The 14,355-nt window shown below is 42.9% G+C and overlaps 1 protein-coding gene and 2 long non-coding RNA genes across 4 annotated transcripts; 2 read left to right on the top strand and 1 right to left on the bottom strand.

Annotated features, from left to right (window-relative positions):
• The first annotated feature begins 918 nt into the window (after positions 1-918).
• Positions 919-2,983, top strand: LOC120707719. The gene is made up of 2 exons (XR_005689069.1): positions 919-1,121; positions 2,677-2,983. It is a non-coding gene; the product is annotated as an uncharacterized LOC120707719 (long non-coding RNA).
• LOC120707717 (ABC transporter B family member 4-like) lies at positions 1,450-11,544 on the bottom strand. 2 transcript variants are annotated; one of them, XM_039992711.1, is made up of 12 exons: positions 11,090-11,544; positions 7,000-7,054; positions 6,315-6,490; positions 5,960-6,181; positions 5,632-5,870; positions 4,966-5,491; positions 4,609-4,882; positions 3,851-4,487; positions 3,547-3,775; positions 3,066-3,332; positions 2,716-2,979; positions 1,450-2,221 (listed from the first exon to the last, which is right to left on the bottom strand). In XM_039992711.1, the coding sequence occupies exons 1-12, from the start codon at positions 11,348-11,350 to the stop codon at positions 1,577-1,579; spliced, it is 3,795 nt and encodes a 1,264-aa protein (XP_039848645.1). In that variant the 5' UTR covers positions 11,351-11,544; the 3' UTR covers positions 1,450-1,576. The 2 variants fall into 2 exon arrangements, with proteins under 2 accessions (XP_039848645.1, XP_039848644.1); XM_039992710.1 differs by lacking the exon at positions 11,090-11,544 and adding an exon at positions 7,741-8,252.
• On the top strand, positions 6,361-6,929 carry LOC120707718. The gene is made up of 2 exons (XR_005689068.1): positions 6,361-6,499; positions 6,576-6,929. It is a non-coding gene; the product is annotated as an uncharacterized LOC120707718 (long non-coding RNA).
• Positions 11,545-14,355: the final 2,811 nt, after the last annotated feature.

Here is a 14,355-nt window from a genome sequence, read left to right as displayed (position 1 = left end):
AACCTTGTGGTTCTGGAGCTTGCACGTTCTCTTCTTCTTTATCCTCTTCCATCTCTTCATTGCAGTCAGATGTTGTGTGTGTTGACCCTTCACCTAAATCACCGGTCTTCTGGTGAATCTGAATTACCATTGCGAGAGGCCACCCACTTTCAAGAGCTGTGTGCATGTAATGTTGTCATTCTTCCGTACTACTTATATGCGTCAACTCTCAGAAATCCTCATTAGTTTACCAGGAAGTCAAGGTATGAACCGTAAGCAAATGAGTCTTTGGATTCACATTGAATATTCTGTGAAGACATTTCCATATGGACTCAAAACTCCTCTCTAGGGGTTTATCTAGACTGCACTGTCTTTTTTCCAATACTGATAGATTTACTCCATAGGAATCATGAGTAATTCTATAGAAGTCACCGTAATGAACTTGAAACGCCACTTTGTTCGACATATCTGGCCATCTAAAGACTTCATTTTAATTAATCTAATATCTAGAAATATGCTATGGCTTCAATTATAACCACTAATCCGAACCCTAAGTGCTTATAATAATAAAAAATAATAATCATAAAATTAAACATACAAAAATTTTGGAATGAGAAAGTTGAGAAATATTGGTTACCTGTGGTTCGGATCCAAAATCCGGCAGGGCTTCGCCGGTGAAATTACCTCCCTCACCCCTCCTCTCTCCCTCTCCCCTCTCTGGATCTCGTGGGCAGAAAATAAGGACGCGAGGGAAGGGGCGGAGCTTTTATATCCTTGGCGGGGGCATGCCGGGCGGCCGGCCCCCTGTCGCCCTCCTGACGGGCGGTAGGGGTATAGAACTGTAAAATGTGAAATAAAAAATATATTTTTGTAAATTTTTTTTTGAAAAATATAGAAATAAAAAAGACGCCTTTCGGACGGTGGGCAGGGGCCAGTGGCAGACAGGGAGCGGCAGAACGGCGGAAGGCACGCGGCGGCGGCACAGCGGACTCTCCCTCCATTGGCGGGAGGCGGAAAGGCATCGAGGCGGCTCCCAGATGACAGATACGGAGGCCGCGCCCGCAGGCACCTGCCCCATCGCAGCAGCAGGGGCGGTGCTGGTCGGATCATGACGACGGAAAGGCGACCTCAGTGCCCGGAAGGTATTCCTTGCCCACTTCTCAATGTACGCCTTAATTCTGTTTTCAGAAATTCGCCAACTGGTAGCTACATTGATCCGAACTTTCTTGCTAATGCGTGTGAAGGTGAAGCTATTGTGAATTCGGCGTAGAGCATATACTTGTGCGCCTTGCGTGAATTTGGCTACTGGAATACTTATAGAGATGCCTCTGCTCATCGATTAATAATAGTTATGTGATTGGGTCCGTTTGTTTTCCTTTTCACCATCAACGTGTTGTGATCCGCCTCACTTGATCTCTAGTGTCATAGGTGATGTGACAATGCTATATTTATCGCGCTGGAGTTTACGAATAACTTATAACAAAATCAGAAGTATGAATGGATTAGTCTCTTATGGATCTGTTTCGGTTGCATAATTACCTACTACAACACATGGTACTTGCAATACCAGATAATTAATCGAAGTCCCCGTATATCCTTATGCTGATTTGGAGTGTACTTCCACCAGCGATGCATAAACACCACCCTTGATGCCCACTAGGGATTCATGCTTTCCCTTTTCAGCAACCTTACCATCTTTGATGACTGCAATTATATCTGCCCCTTTGATTGTGGACAGTCGGTGTGCCACGACAATGGTGGTCCTGCTGACCGTCACTTGATCCAATGCATCTTGAACAATACGCTCCGCTTCAGCATCCAGGGCACTTGTTGCCTCGTCCAGTAGAAGTATTCTTGGGTCCTTCAAAATGGCCCTTGCAATTGCTACCCGTTGCTTTTGCCCACCAGAGAGCTGTGTTCCTCTCTCACCAACAGTAGTGCTATATCCCTGAGGCAAGCTAGATATGAACTCATGGGCATTGGCTGCCTTGGCAGCAGCAATAATCTCATCCTCCTTTACTTCTCCTTGTTTTCCATATGCTATGTTGGCATGAATTGTGTCATTGAAAAGTACAGGTTCTTGGCTCACTAATCCCATTTGGTCTCTTAACCAACTCAGTTTTAGTTTTTTAAGTTCTGCTCCATCAAGTGATATTGTGCCAGAATCTGGGTCATAAAATCGCTCGAGCAAAGCAATTATTGTGGACTTACCACTACCACTCTCTCCAACAAGTGCAACAGTCTGCACATGACATTTGATTTTAAATCCATCAGTACACAATTGTGGAGGAAAATATGAACATGAGAATTAATTTCCATTCCTTTTCAAAGTCATTTTCATTGGCCGGAAGTATCCAGCACTCTAGCTCTACTAGTCACATTGAAGTACACCATAATAAAAACATTAAAAAAAGTAAGGAGCAGGGATTGAGGTAATCGAGCATACCATGGAGGTGGTAAAAGGATAGGAAAAAATGCTTAATTCATAGTAATTTTATCCTCCTTTTGTACTTAGATGAAGTTTGAACATGAAATTTTGCAGAATGCTAGGTGAATTTTGTACTGCCTTTCCAAAACTTTTGTGAAAACTATGTTAAGACTTAAGAGACACTCAATATTTGAGGAAATGGCTATTCTATATGTAGCAAACACCTTATATTCTCCCATTACTGATGCCTCTATTTTCTATTTTTCTAGAAGAGGGGAAAACTATGACAAGTATCAAATCGACAGTACCTTTCTTGCTGGAATGCCCAAAGTAAAGTCACTGAGCACTTGGACATCTGGGCGGGAAGGGTATTTGAAGTTTACATGTCTGAAATCTATATTTCCATCAACTTTTTCTAGCATAATGCCTTCATCACTAGTCGAGTTGATTTTAGGCTTCCTGTCTATGATAGCTAGTATAGAAACAGTGGATTCCTGGGCTTTTGTTGAATCTGTTGCCATTCCACTTGTTTGGGAAACTCCAAAAGCTGTGAAAATCAAAGCAAAATAAACCTGCCAATCGCCAGACAAGTTAGTGTGCCACTCAACAAAATGTCCTTATGTAAGTCAGTAAATGATGTCCAATGTGTATCCCTTACTCTAAAAACGTCTTTAAAAGTTGATTTGCCTTCATGTACAAACAGTGCACCAACATAGAAACAAAGAGCATATGCAAGATACATCATTAAGTTCGAGAAACTGAAACCAAGGCCTCCAACCGTTCCACTTCGAATGCCCTGTTTCATTGACGCTTTGCATTTTTGGGTGTATGATGTAATTACTCTCTTCTCTGCACAGAAAGATGCTACAGTCCGTATATTACCAATTGCCTCAGTCACTACTTGACTTGCATCTTCATACATCACCTGTTGCAATCAACTGTTAGGAGAAAATTTTAGTCATTAATTTTTTACTCTTGATAAACTACATTTTATGTGTTAAGCTTTGAATATTATATCTAAGAACTGTATTGTCTAAAAAATTTGCACATCTTCATCTATTGTGAAAGTATTAGGAATGCTTTGCATTTTTTTAAAACAAACACAATCATGTTCACAGTAGGAACTTGTAAATTTTCACCTTAGCATCTTCACTGAACCCTTTCAAAAATTTGACTTGAATATAATTTTGTGAGCCCACCACAGGAATCACACATATGATGATCAGTGTGAGCTTCCAGTCAGAAGCAAATGCTATGGAAAATCCAGCTATTAGTGTTACTATGCACTGCACTAGTATGGCCAAGTTATCTCCAACGAGGCGTCGGATGTTCAAAGCATCAATATAGAGCCTCGCGCCAAGTGCCCCACTGTAAAAAAATGAAATCGTAAACTTGAGGAAGTAAAATAAAGAAGTTTGTAAAAAAAATGTTTAAGTAGCAAACCTGGAATTTGAAGGTTCATCAAACCATGAAACTTCTTGATGCACTATGCTTTGGAAAGTCAAAGAGCGGACACGTTGTATAAGTTTCCCACCAGCCATCCCAAATAGAAAGTATTCTAGTTGGATTGAAATCAGGGCAATGACTGCGAACAGAAGGCACATCAATGCCCAAAACCTAGAATCTTTTCGAAGTTGGTGTGGTGGATAGTAGAAAGTTCTTATACCACCGGACATCATTATACTGAATGATGGGAACATAAGACCATGCACGAAAGCAGCTATAACAGCTAATATGAGAACTGGCGCTTCTGGCTTATTAAGTTTAAATAGTCGTTTGATTGGTGCTTTCTTCGGAACCTTACTATCACCAGATTCTTCGTCTTCCTGTCTGTCTGTATTAACTTGCCTGTTCAATTCATCAGATCCAGACAGCCCTATGGATTTTGTGAAGGAATGCTGTCCTTTGTTGGGAGAATCTCTGGCTATTGATCGTTCCATAGATAAACTTCTACTTTTATATATTGAACCTGAAACTTCAGCATTTGGAGCCTCATGCATATCTCTAGTATGTGCCTTCTGTAGCCTGATGAGTTGAGAATAAGCTCCATCAGGATTCTTAATCAACTCATCATGGACACCTGCATGACATAACAATTGGTGAACGAGTTTCAATAAAATGAATTGAACTACCTTCAGTTCTTCACACTGCTTCATTGCTTCCAAGAAAAAAAAAGTAATTGGTGTAGGAGAATCACTTACCTTGCTCAACTACTTTCCCTTGATGAACTACTGCTATGCAGTCTGCACTGCTGATGGTGCTCAGGCGGTGAGCTACAATGAGTGTAGTTCTCCCTACCATGATCCGATTCAGTGCTTCTTGAACTACCCTTTCAGACTCTACGTCCAAAGCACTTGTAGCTTCATCTAAAAGAAGGATTTTTGGGTTTTTAAGGATTGCTCTTGCGATGGCAATCCTTTGCTTCTGCCCCCCAGAAAGCTGAGCACCACGTTGACCAACCATTGTCTCATATGCCTGAGTGATGCGGAAGACAAGACAAGTTAAGATATTAATTGCAGAAAGTTGAGTTAGATACATAATTAAGTAGTGTTTCTTACATTAGGCAGCTTTTCAATGAAATTTGCTGCATTTGCAAGCTCAGCTGCTCTTTTGATCTCTTCAAGTGTAGCATCCTCTTTACCATAGGTTATGTTATCCTTAATGGAGGTCATAAAAAGCAATGGTTCTTGGCTGACAAGGCTGATCTTTCCTCTTAACCAGTGGAGTTGCAGACTCTTGATGTTGACTCCATCTACCAACACTTCACCAGTCTGTGGGTCGTAAAATCTCTCTACTAGACTAATTATTGTTGACTTGCCACTTCCACTCTCCCCAACTATAGCCATTGTGGTACCACTAGGTACTTGTAGGCACAAGCCATCAAGTATCAACTGTTCAGGCCTTGCAGGGTACCTGAAGAACACATCCTTGAGTTCAACATCTCCCTTGATATCTTCTAATACAATTCTGGATGTTTCGGTGATATCAATATTTGGTTTTCTGTTGATAACGTCGAACAGCCTCAGTGCTGCAGACTGACCTTCCGCAATTGCAGAAATAGATGGTGATGCAGTACCTATAGCACTGTTCCAAATAATCAAAGCTTAATGTCAAAAGTTAGTAATTGTTATGTTAATTTTATTGAATCAATTTCAAAGAAAGAGTTTAACAGTAATTTTTTACTACCATTTATGACATCTGCACTTCACAATTAGGAAACTCACATTGAACCAGTTAAAATTGCAAATACGATGTTGAAGACCTGCCCACCAGTATATCCTTTGTCGATGATTAACCTGGCGCCATACCAGAAGGCTAGAGAGTAACTGCAGAAGACAACAAAAAATACGCAGCCTACTCCAAGACCAGTGATAATCCCTTCCATGAGAGTAGCCTTGTATGCCCTTTTTATGTGATTATTGTACATTGCAATTGCTTTCTTCTCGCCATTGAAAGATACGACCTGTTTTTGAGATGTTAATGATATTAAACAGTTGCAAGTTCCTATGTATCAAGATTCTTTGATATTTCAAAATCATTAGAACCACCCACTGTTCTTATCGCTCCAATGGTTTGCTCAACAATATTCCCTGCATCTCCATATGATTCTTGCCTCTTGCCAGATATTCGAGCTCGCAGTCGGGAGACAGTTGCAAAGGACAGAATGCTTGGAGGTATGCACGCAAGCACAACAAGAGCCAGCATCCAGCCTCTTACGAATCCAACGATAAAGCCACCAACGAAGCTTGTCACAAGCTGTATGTACTTCCCTACCTTAACATGAGAAGTCAAATTTTAGTGCTATACAGAGGAGCTTTTCCTTGTGTTCTAAACATGAAAGACCCTTTACTGGACACAATACATATATTGTCGTTTTTCTTTTGTCAAACCCATAATGACTTGTTACCTTCTCTCCGAGGGCGTCTTGGATGAGTACGGTGTCTGCAGACATTCTTGAAGCTGCTTCCGCAGTTGTCATCTCTACGTCAAAGAATGCAATGTCTTGCCTGAGAACAGCTTCGAGGTATAACGATCGCAACCGTGTCGCCTGCCTTTCTCCAGCTACTGTCCAACATGACACCTCTGGAGCAGGTAAAATGTTTCAGCCAATCATTTTGGATTCGGCTAATCCAACTAAACAGACATCTCACTGTCAGCTGCTACACAGGGTCGTTCTCTACTTGGTTCAAGTAGTAAGTAGAATGTTTGCCGCATGATGAAGCACCGAAGTTGTGAAACTTTGGTACTAATGTGAATAACAGAAAATGTCGGAATCTTAGCAAATACCCCAAATTGTGACCGTATTCAAGCCATGCATCCAATCGGTAGTGCCCAGTTTCAGTTTGTTCTCTAGGGAACTTTGTGAATGAGCTACAATAACGAAAGTTTCCGTTTTCTTTGTTTTAGCTTTCACTACTTCTATGACCCAACAAGAACTCCAGCTGTTCCAACTCATATCTACATTTTTTTTTGGAGCAAACTCCTACCTACTATTTAGTTATTGGGCATCATCATTCGTTCATTCCTTCATTCATTCTTACATGTATGTGGTCCAAGTCCAAACATATACATTTTATTATATAAGTACTTACGGAGAAAGGAAGCAACTGCTGTTCCGATTCCCAGATAGATGTAGTACATGATAACCTGGAGAAAAAAAGTGTTAGGTTCAATCCTTGTGGATTTGCTTCGCATCAATGGGGATGAGCACTGTAATGATATGTGCCGTGTACACTGTCACTTTGTGATCAGCAGTGATACAGCTGACCCGGTGGGACTTGCTTGGAAAGAAAAAAAAAATCACTCCTAGCGTACCTAGGATTTAGAGAAGGATATGCCATATCAATTTTTTATATATAATTTGCTATAATCTTTATATTTTACTTTGGTAATAAGATCTTAATTGTATGACTAATGAGCTTATATTAGAATTTTAGGTATGCCATGGCATATGTGGCAACCCACTAGGTACACCACTGCTCCTACCGCATGGCGAGCATTTAGAGCAAAGAGTTAATCTGGGTCAACATCTTTTACGACTACCAGGAAAACATTTTTTAGAGAAAACCAAGAAAACATTTAGACCACACACTTGTTTGAAATTTGAATATCGACGTCACATTATGTACCCTGCTTTTCCCCTGCAACGACAACGACATGTTTAGTAGCTTTCCTGCGCGCGGCGCGCGTTCCCTGGTGACTACTATGGCACGCTCGACCGACACGTACTGTAGCGGCAACCACTGTACGCACGCGCGCCGTGAACACGGAGCGCGCGCCGCACGATGACACAAACACCCAGCAGCTAGCTAGCACGCGCGTGCGTTACCTACCTTGCTGACCCGGTGGAGCACCGTGGCGTCGTCGCCGGCGCCGAAGCACTCGATGACGGCGGCGAACACGACCGACATGAGCGGCTCCGACATGCCGTTGGCCGCCGCGCCGACCGCCATCAGCGCCGCGTCCGCGCGGTCGGCGCACCGGAGCATGCCCAGGAACGGCGCCACTTTGGCCGCCGCCGCCGCACCCGCTCTGCTAGCGTTTGCGTTGCCGCCGCCGGATCGTCGCCCCTCCGCCGCCGTCGTCTCGCCACCCTCGCCTGCTGTGTCCCGCGCTCTCCCAGCCATGCTGAGATGTGTCTTGCTTCGCGTGCTCTCGTCTCGTGGGCGGTGGCGGGCCGGCGACTACTGCCCGTGAATCTGCACAGGTGGTGTGTGCATGTTCCCTCCTCTTTTCACTCGCTCGTTTGATCAACACCTGATGATTCTGATGATGCTTTTGGTTAGACACGCGTAGAGCGGGCAATGGCTGCACTGCTCTGCGTCGTGGCTATTCGATCGATCGCTCATTGGCTTAAGTTCAAGCGTGAGACACACGCGCCGCGATAGATAACTAGTAGTCTAGTAGTAATAAATTTGTTTTGTACCTCGAAGAATGTGAGACATGTAGGGATGCAAGTCATGGTGTAGCAGATTTGAGTAGTGCAACTTGTCCCTTAGGGCAGTCCCAATTCAAACTCTACTATGAAGTCTAAGCCTTTTATTTATTGTGTTTTGCTAATGTGGCAGTATATTTATAGAAGAGAGATGGAGAGAAATCAAGACTCCAAATCTTATTTAGACTCCAAGTCTTCACGCAAATCAAGAATAAATGTGAGAGAGACAAGTGGGCCATATAAACCAAAGTAATACACTTTGAATTGAGAAGTATAGTTTCTTGTGATGGAGTCTTTGAGACTTAGACTCTAATAGTAGAGTCTGGGTTGGGACTGCCCTTTACTATAGTATTCAGGGAAACTAAAAAGAGGGAATTCGCCGTATCGATCATGGGCCAACAAGAAAGGGAATCTGCAACTTTATTCTTCACAATAATGGAGTATGGTTATTCGTCTGTCGGTGTGGAGTTGGTTCCTTTCGCGGGGGAGAAAAGGTAAATGTGGAGCTCCCTATCTTCCAAATAAAATCACATCAGCCTCGTCTCAGCTGCTTCAGAATATGGAAGGCAAGGCACATGAATGGTTGCAGCCGGAACACCATGCGCTTCAAAGATCAGATCTGTAACATCCCAGCCCAATGGGCCAAGATGGGCCAAAATGGGCCGGGCCAGTTTTGGATTTACTGTAGCAAAATACCGTAGCTCGTCAGATACTGTTCATCCGGCACAGTATTCCCAGATATAGTTCCATACTCGAAACGGTGGCTGAACCAGACCAGCTTAAAAGGCTAGGCTTGGGAAGCTAGTAACTCCGGTTTGAACTTTTTGTTCCATACTCGAAACGGTGGCTGAACCAGACCAGCTTAAAAGGCTAGGCTTGGGAAGCTAGTAACTCCGGTTTGAACTTTTTGCGCGAAGCGAGGATGAAAACACAAGAGAATTATTAGCAGATGTGATTTACTTAACATGCAGTTGTTACAAGATCAGTGTTACAATCAACTATGGTCTATGGAGTGCATGTCATCTTTTACTTATTAGGTGTACATGTTTGGCTGTTTTTTTTTGTGTGTGTGGGTTTGGTGGGGGGTTTCAGCTTATTACGCGTGATTACGTCTGATGCAGAACCTTTACCGAGATACAACTAAGTAGGATGGCTAATTGGTAAACTTGTCTAGTAGATTCAGAGCATCATGGTAATGATCATCATTGCTCCGCCCGTTCTAAATAGTGTAGGATGTTTTGGTTTTATCCAATATCAAACGTTGCTAACTTTGACCAACTTTATAAAAAATATATCAATATATTGAACATCAAATTAATTTGTTAAGTCCACTACGAAATATCTTGCTAGTATATTTAGTTGGTATTTTAGATGATAATGTATTTTCTAAAACTTAAGTTAGAGAAGTTTAAATTTGGAACAAAACTAAAATATCTTATCATTTCGAAAAGAAGGAAGTACTGTGCAAGAGAAAAATTTAATAAAGAACAGGTGGTATAGGGTCTGTTGGTTAATTAGTGGGTGTTTTCCAATTCTTCATGCATGTCTCTATGCTAAATTTCTAGATGTTCATGTTACCTTTTTTTTCCTGCTTTGTTGTTCGAAAAAAAAACCTATGCTTTATACTCTTTTCTTCCTTGAACGCAGAGACAGGCGAGAGGAGAGATACATAGGCAGCGATTGGTATAAAGGGACTTCCTTTTTTCTCTCTCGAAAAGAGGAGAAGGCTGAAAAACACAAGCATCAAGAATCAAACGTTTTTTAGGTGGCGGTTTCTGATCGATCTAATCCAACGATGGCTACCTTGTCCCGCAGTATGGCAAGCTGAAGACGTCAATCTGTCGACTAAGCTTTGCTTGCACACTACTAGCTCTCGATCCATCCGAGCTTCTTGCAACGTCAAGATTACTTCAGCAAAAAGGATTATATATATTAGCATTTATTATGGAGAGACAGGTAGAAGAGTGAGTCCATCGATCATCATGCATGCCCTGGGCATGGTATACTTAGACCCTGTCAGGATCACCTAGAATTAAACTTTAGTCCCGACTAAACTTTAAACATTAGGTAACTAAATTTTAGTCCATGCGTGTTTTGATCCATGAACTAAACTTTACGTGGAACACAAAGAAATATCATTATTACCCTTGGATTACCTATATATGTATAGTGAGGGATAGTTTGGTCTTTTCGTAGTTGGCAGATTGGTTTAATCCAAATTAGATGGGTTTTGAGGACTAATTGACTTAATTTTAGTTGGGTGAAACTAAACTTATTTTAATCCACTTGTTTGGATCGCCAAATATAATGGACTAAATTCTAAGCTTAAAGTTTATTAGTCATGGATCCGAACATGGCAATTTTGTTTGATTTGTCTGGTGAGCTGCCAGCATCAACTCGTCCAATCAGTACGTGTACGTACTCCTTGCCGTCTGCTGTCATACCGGACATCAGCTGGGACCTGTTTGTTTTGTGGTACTGCGGTAGTGTTTCACGTGTGATTGTGACTGCAGGCGTTTGATGAATTCCATTCGATCAACGTCGTCATCGATCGAGTAATATTTACAAGTTGTCGATATTTAGACTTTCAGTTGTGCCTGATTTATCATTTGTTTCACTCATCGCTGATCGAGTTTTGGTTTGACGAAATCAATTTTGTGGAGAGTAATAATAAACCCTGCAGCATGGAACAGCTGTCGCGATAAACCTGTGTGGATGCACACACGCACACGTATGTATGTGCGTACCTTGCTGATCCGGTGGAGGATCGTGCTGTCGTCGCCGGCGCCGAAGCACTCGATGACGGCCGCGAAGACGACGCTCATGAGCGGCTCCGACATGCCGTTCGCCACCGCCGCCACCGTGCCGACCGCCATTAGCACCACGTCGCCACGGTCGGCGTACCGGAACATGGCCAAGGGCGGCACCTTGGCCGTCGCCGCCACCGCCCCCTCCGTCGTCGTCTTGCCAGCATCCTCGCCCCCGTCGTCTCTCGCCACCCCAGCCATGAACCCTTACTAGCTAGTTGCCTAGTAGCTCCCCTCTCTCTTCTCTGTTAGCAGTGGTCGTGGCCTACTGCATGCTCGGTGAGCAATATAATGGATCGGAGAAGGCCGGGCTCACGGCGCTCTTATATTTTCGCGAAGGTGGAGCATTAGCTATCCCCCTTTTTTGATGGTACAATATAATGTTGATGTTGTTGAAGTCGACTCTCTCTCTCTCTCTCTCTCTCTCTCTCTCTCTCTCTCTCTCTCTCTCTCTCTCTCTCTCTCTCTCTCTCTCTCTCTCTCTCTCTCTCTCTCTCTCTTTCACTCTTGTTGATCTGTACCGCTACCGCGGGGTTTCATGTACGTCAGACTCCTTAATTCTCTCATGATTCTGATGTCTTCCCAAGCAGGGCCGACTTGCGATCGACGATGGGTGCATGGTAGATTGGTAGGACTAGGACACTTCATCTGAAACACATACAACCGCCAAAAAGAGAATGCATCTCTAGCTAGCTTTTGTGAATAATTAGAAGAGTTTTTTTTGTTGAGAAAAATAATTGAAGAGTTACTACCAAGCAAAGTTAACGTCGTTTTTTTAAGGGGGCAAAGCTAACGTTGTTGGTAGCCAGGGGCGGAGCCAGGATTTGATTATGGGGGGGGGGCAAGCAGTGATTGGGGGGCTAAAAGTCTTGGCGCAAGCTGTCACTGAGGTAAGTTCCACCTTTGATAATAGTACTGTAATGGTGCTACGGGATCATTAGGGGGGTCAGGCCCTGTCTCCGCCCCTGTTGGTAGCATGCATCTTCGCGGTGGATCCGCGGCTGCTCCCTCCATTCTAAAAAAAGTCATTCTATGAATTTTAGGATAAATTAACAAAAAAAATAAAATGATCATGGTTGCACCTATTTATTATCCATATTTAGCACTAGTTGATTCTTGCATGCACGTGCACTTTTTAAATAGGATAAGATGACTTGCTTTATGGGATGAATTTTAAATTCTAGAGTGACGACGGATGGAGTAGGTTGGTAACATGCACCTACTGGGTCGGTCGGTGAGGATCCGGCGGAGGAGGGCAGACGACCCGCGCGGAGCTGTTCAATCCCTGCCGTTCAGCGTACATCCCCAGCCCCATCGATTCCCCCCTCGACCATCTCTCATATTTGTGTAGTGCAAGATCCACTAAATCGGCCAACGTCCCCCCCCCCCCTCCCCCCCCCCCCCCCCCCCCCCCGCGAAATAACACTAAATTAAAGAGACGTTACAGAACCACTAGCGATAGCAAGCCGTCCTGGGCGCCAACAATAATATTGTGCAAAAGTGTGATAGATGAAGTCAATGGTATATAGATGATCTATCATTCTTCACACTGTGTTATAGAGGTCGCAATATTGAAATATTTCTTTATCTAAAAAGATGATCTATCATTCGTATGCACATACTATAGCAGATGAGGAAACACACTATTTTGTCACTAAGTCACGATGGGGTTTGCCGCTTGTTTAGGGAATGGAAAAAGCCATCCGGCATCATGGATCTTGGGTCAAGAAAGAAAGAAAGTGTGCAACCACAGCAACTTTGTTCGTAAAAAAAAGAAAGACTTTTAAAGAGCGTGGAAAATGGAGAGCTCCTTTAGATGTACTAATAGTGTTGTTGCTGTTGATGAGAGAGATAGAGGGGGGAAATATTTCGGGTGCACTTTTAGAAACAGTGCGGTCACATTTATCTTAAATTAGTTTAAAATATAACTAACGACTTGCTTTTGCTTTGGATTTGCATATGATTCGTACAAATAATAATTAGTAGCGAAAATTGCGTCTTGGATACTGTCGTTGTCTGAAATACCGTTATGTGTGACCGGTGGGGATATCATGCTAGTATTACTAAACCATTTTTTTACAAAATAAAAGTACTGCTAAATTTTTGGTCTAGGAACTTGGCACATAATTAAAAAGCATGTGTTTATTTAACACATTATGGTTATTAGCTATAAAAACAATAACACGGACTTGCAAGCTGATATCAACTTGGAAGCTCCATTTGAATCGTCAGTAGTAATAACGATAAATATAATGCGGCATGATTAGTATTGCTCGATTGCCGTTTGTCACCTAGTGAATTTCACGACGCGGCCGTTTGAAGATTTGGTGACTGGACGACGGTGAAAATGATCGGAAAAGGCCTTTGTTTGGACCTGATCTGATCAGATCAAATCAGCGTTATAATCAACCATGTGTCAGCTTTGCTTAGGTGGACACGCATGTATTTGACCTCTGATGTGATGCGAGGAGCATGGATGATGGTTGGTAAGAGTAAGACCCATGTTTGTTGTAGTGGTACATTGGCACAGCAAATTTTGTTACGCAACAAAATTTGTTAGACTCATGATTCATAAATCTTAAACAAGAATGATTTCTGAATCATGAGCGTATTTAGTCCCTTCTTGCGTGAAGAACAAAATGGACATATTTCAATTATTGCATATAGATACCACCAAACAGAATAGGGTCCTAATGCGTTGATGAATGATGACAGTATGCACATTGCTGCTGACAGTGGCATCGACCGTAAATTGGTGGTTGAGGGTTCTGAAAAGACGAAGGGAGAACAAAGACGTACGGGCGAGCAACTGGCATCAAGGAATTTCTCTCTTTTATTGAAAAGAAGATAGAAAGCTTAACATGAGCATCAGGCTAAGGCATTTTCACCTGCCCCTTTCCAGGTGGAGTTGCTGCTGATCGAATCCTGCGATAGCTACCCAGTTCTTCAGGGATGGCAACCCGGAGACGTCAGGGTATACCTAACATGGAGTAACATCTGCCCTGCCGAACGAACTCAGCTTGGACTGCCCGCGCTGGTCTATAACACGCATGTTTTCCTGAATTTCTCCTCGGCCACGTTGCTGCCGATGCATCAGAGATTCTTCAGACGTAAATTAGAGCTTACTCCAGCTGCGAAAGGCATCAAGACACACATCTGAATGTGAAAGGCCAGAGGACGGATTGGAGGAAAGGCGCGCAGGAGCC

Source organism: Panicum virgatum, chromosome 5K, assembly GCF_016808335.1.
Source record: "Panicum virgatum strain AP13 chromosome 5K, P.virgatum_v5, whole genome shotgun sequence".
Lineage (NCBI taxonomy): Eukaryota > Viridiplantae > Streptophyta > Magnoliopsida > Poales > Poaceae > Panicum > Panicum virgatum.
This window is presented reverse-complemented; position numbering and strand designations above follow the sequence as displayed.

What these genes read in the sequence shown, in the direction of transcription:
- LOC120707717 (XM_039992710.1), bottom strand. Translation starts at nt 8,034, where the DNA reads ATGGCTGGGAGAGCGCGGGACACAGCAGGCGAGGGTGGCGAGACGACG. An exon ending in GATGAACCTTCAAATTCCAG is followed by an intron (nt 3,776 to 3,850) that starts GTTTGCTACTTA and finishes ATTTTTTTACAG; the next exon opens with TGGGGCACTTGGCGCGAGGC. An exon ending in GGTTCAGTGAAGATGCTAAG is followed by an intron (nt 3,333 to 3,546) that starts GTGAAAATTTAC and finishes TGATTGCAACAG; the next exon opens with GTGATGTATGAAGATGCAAG.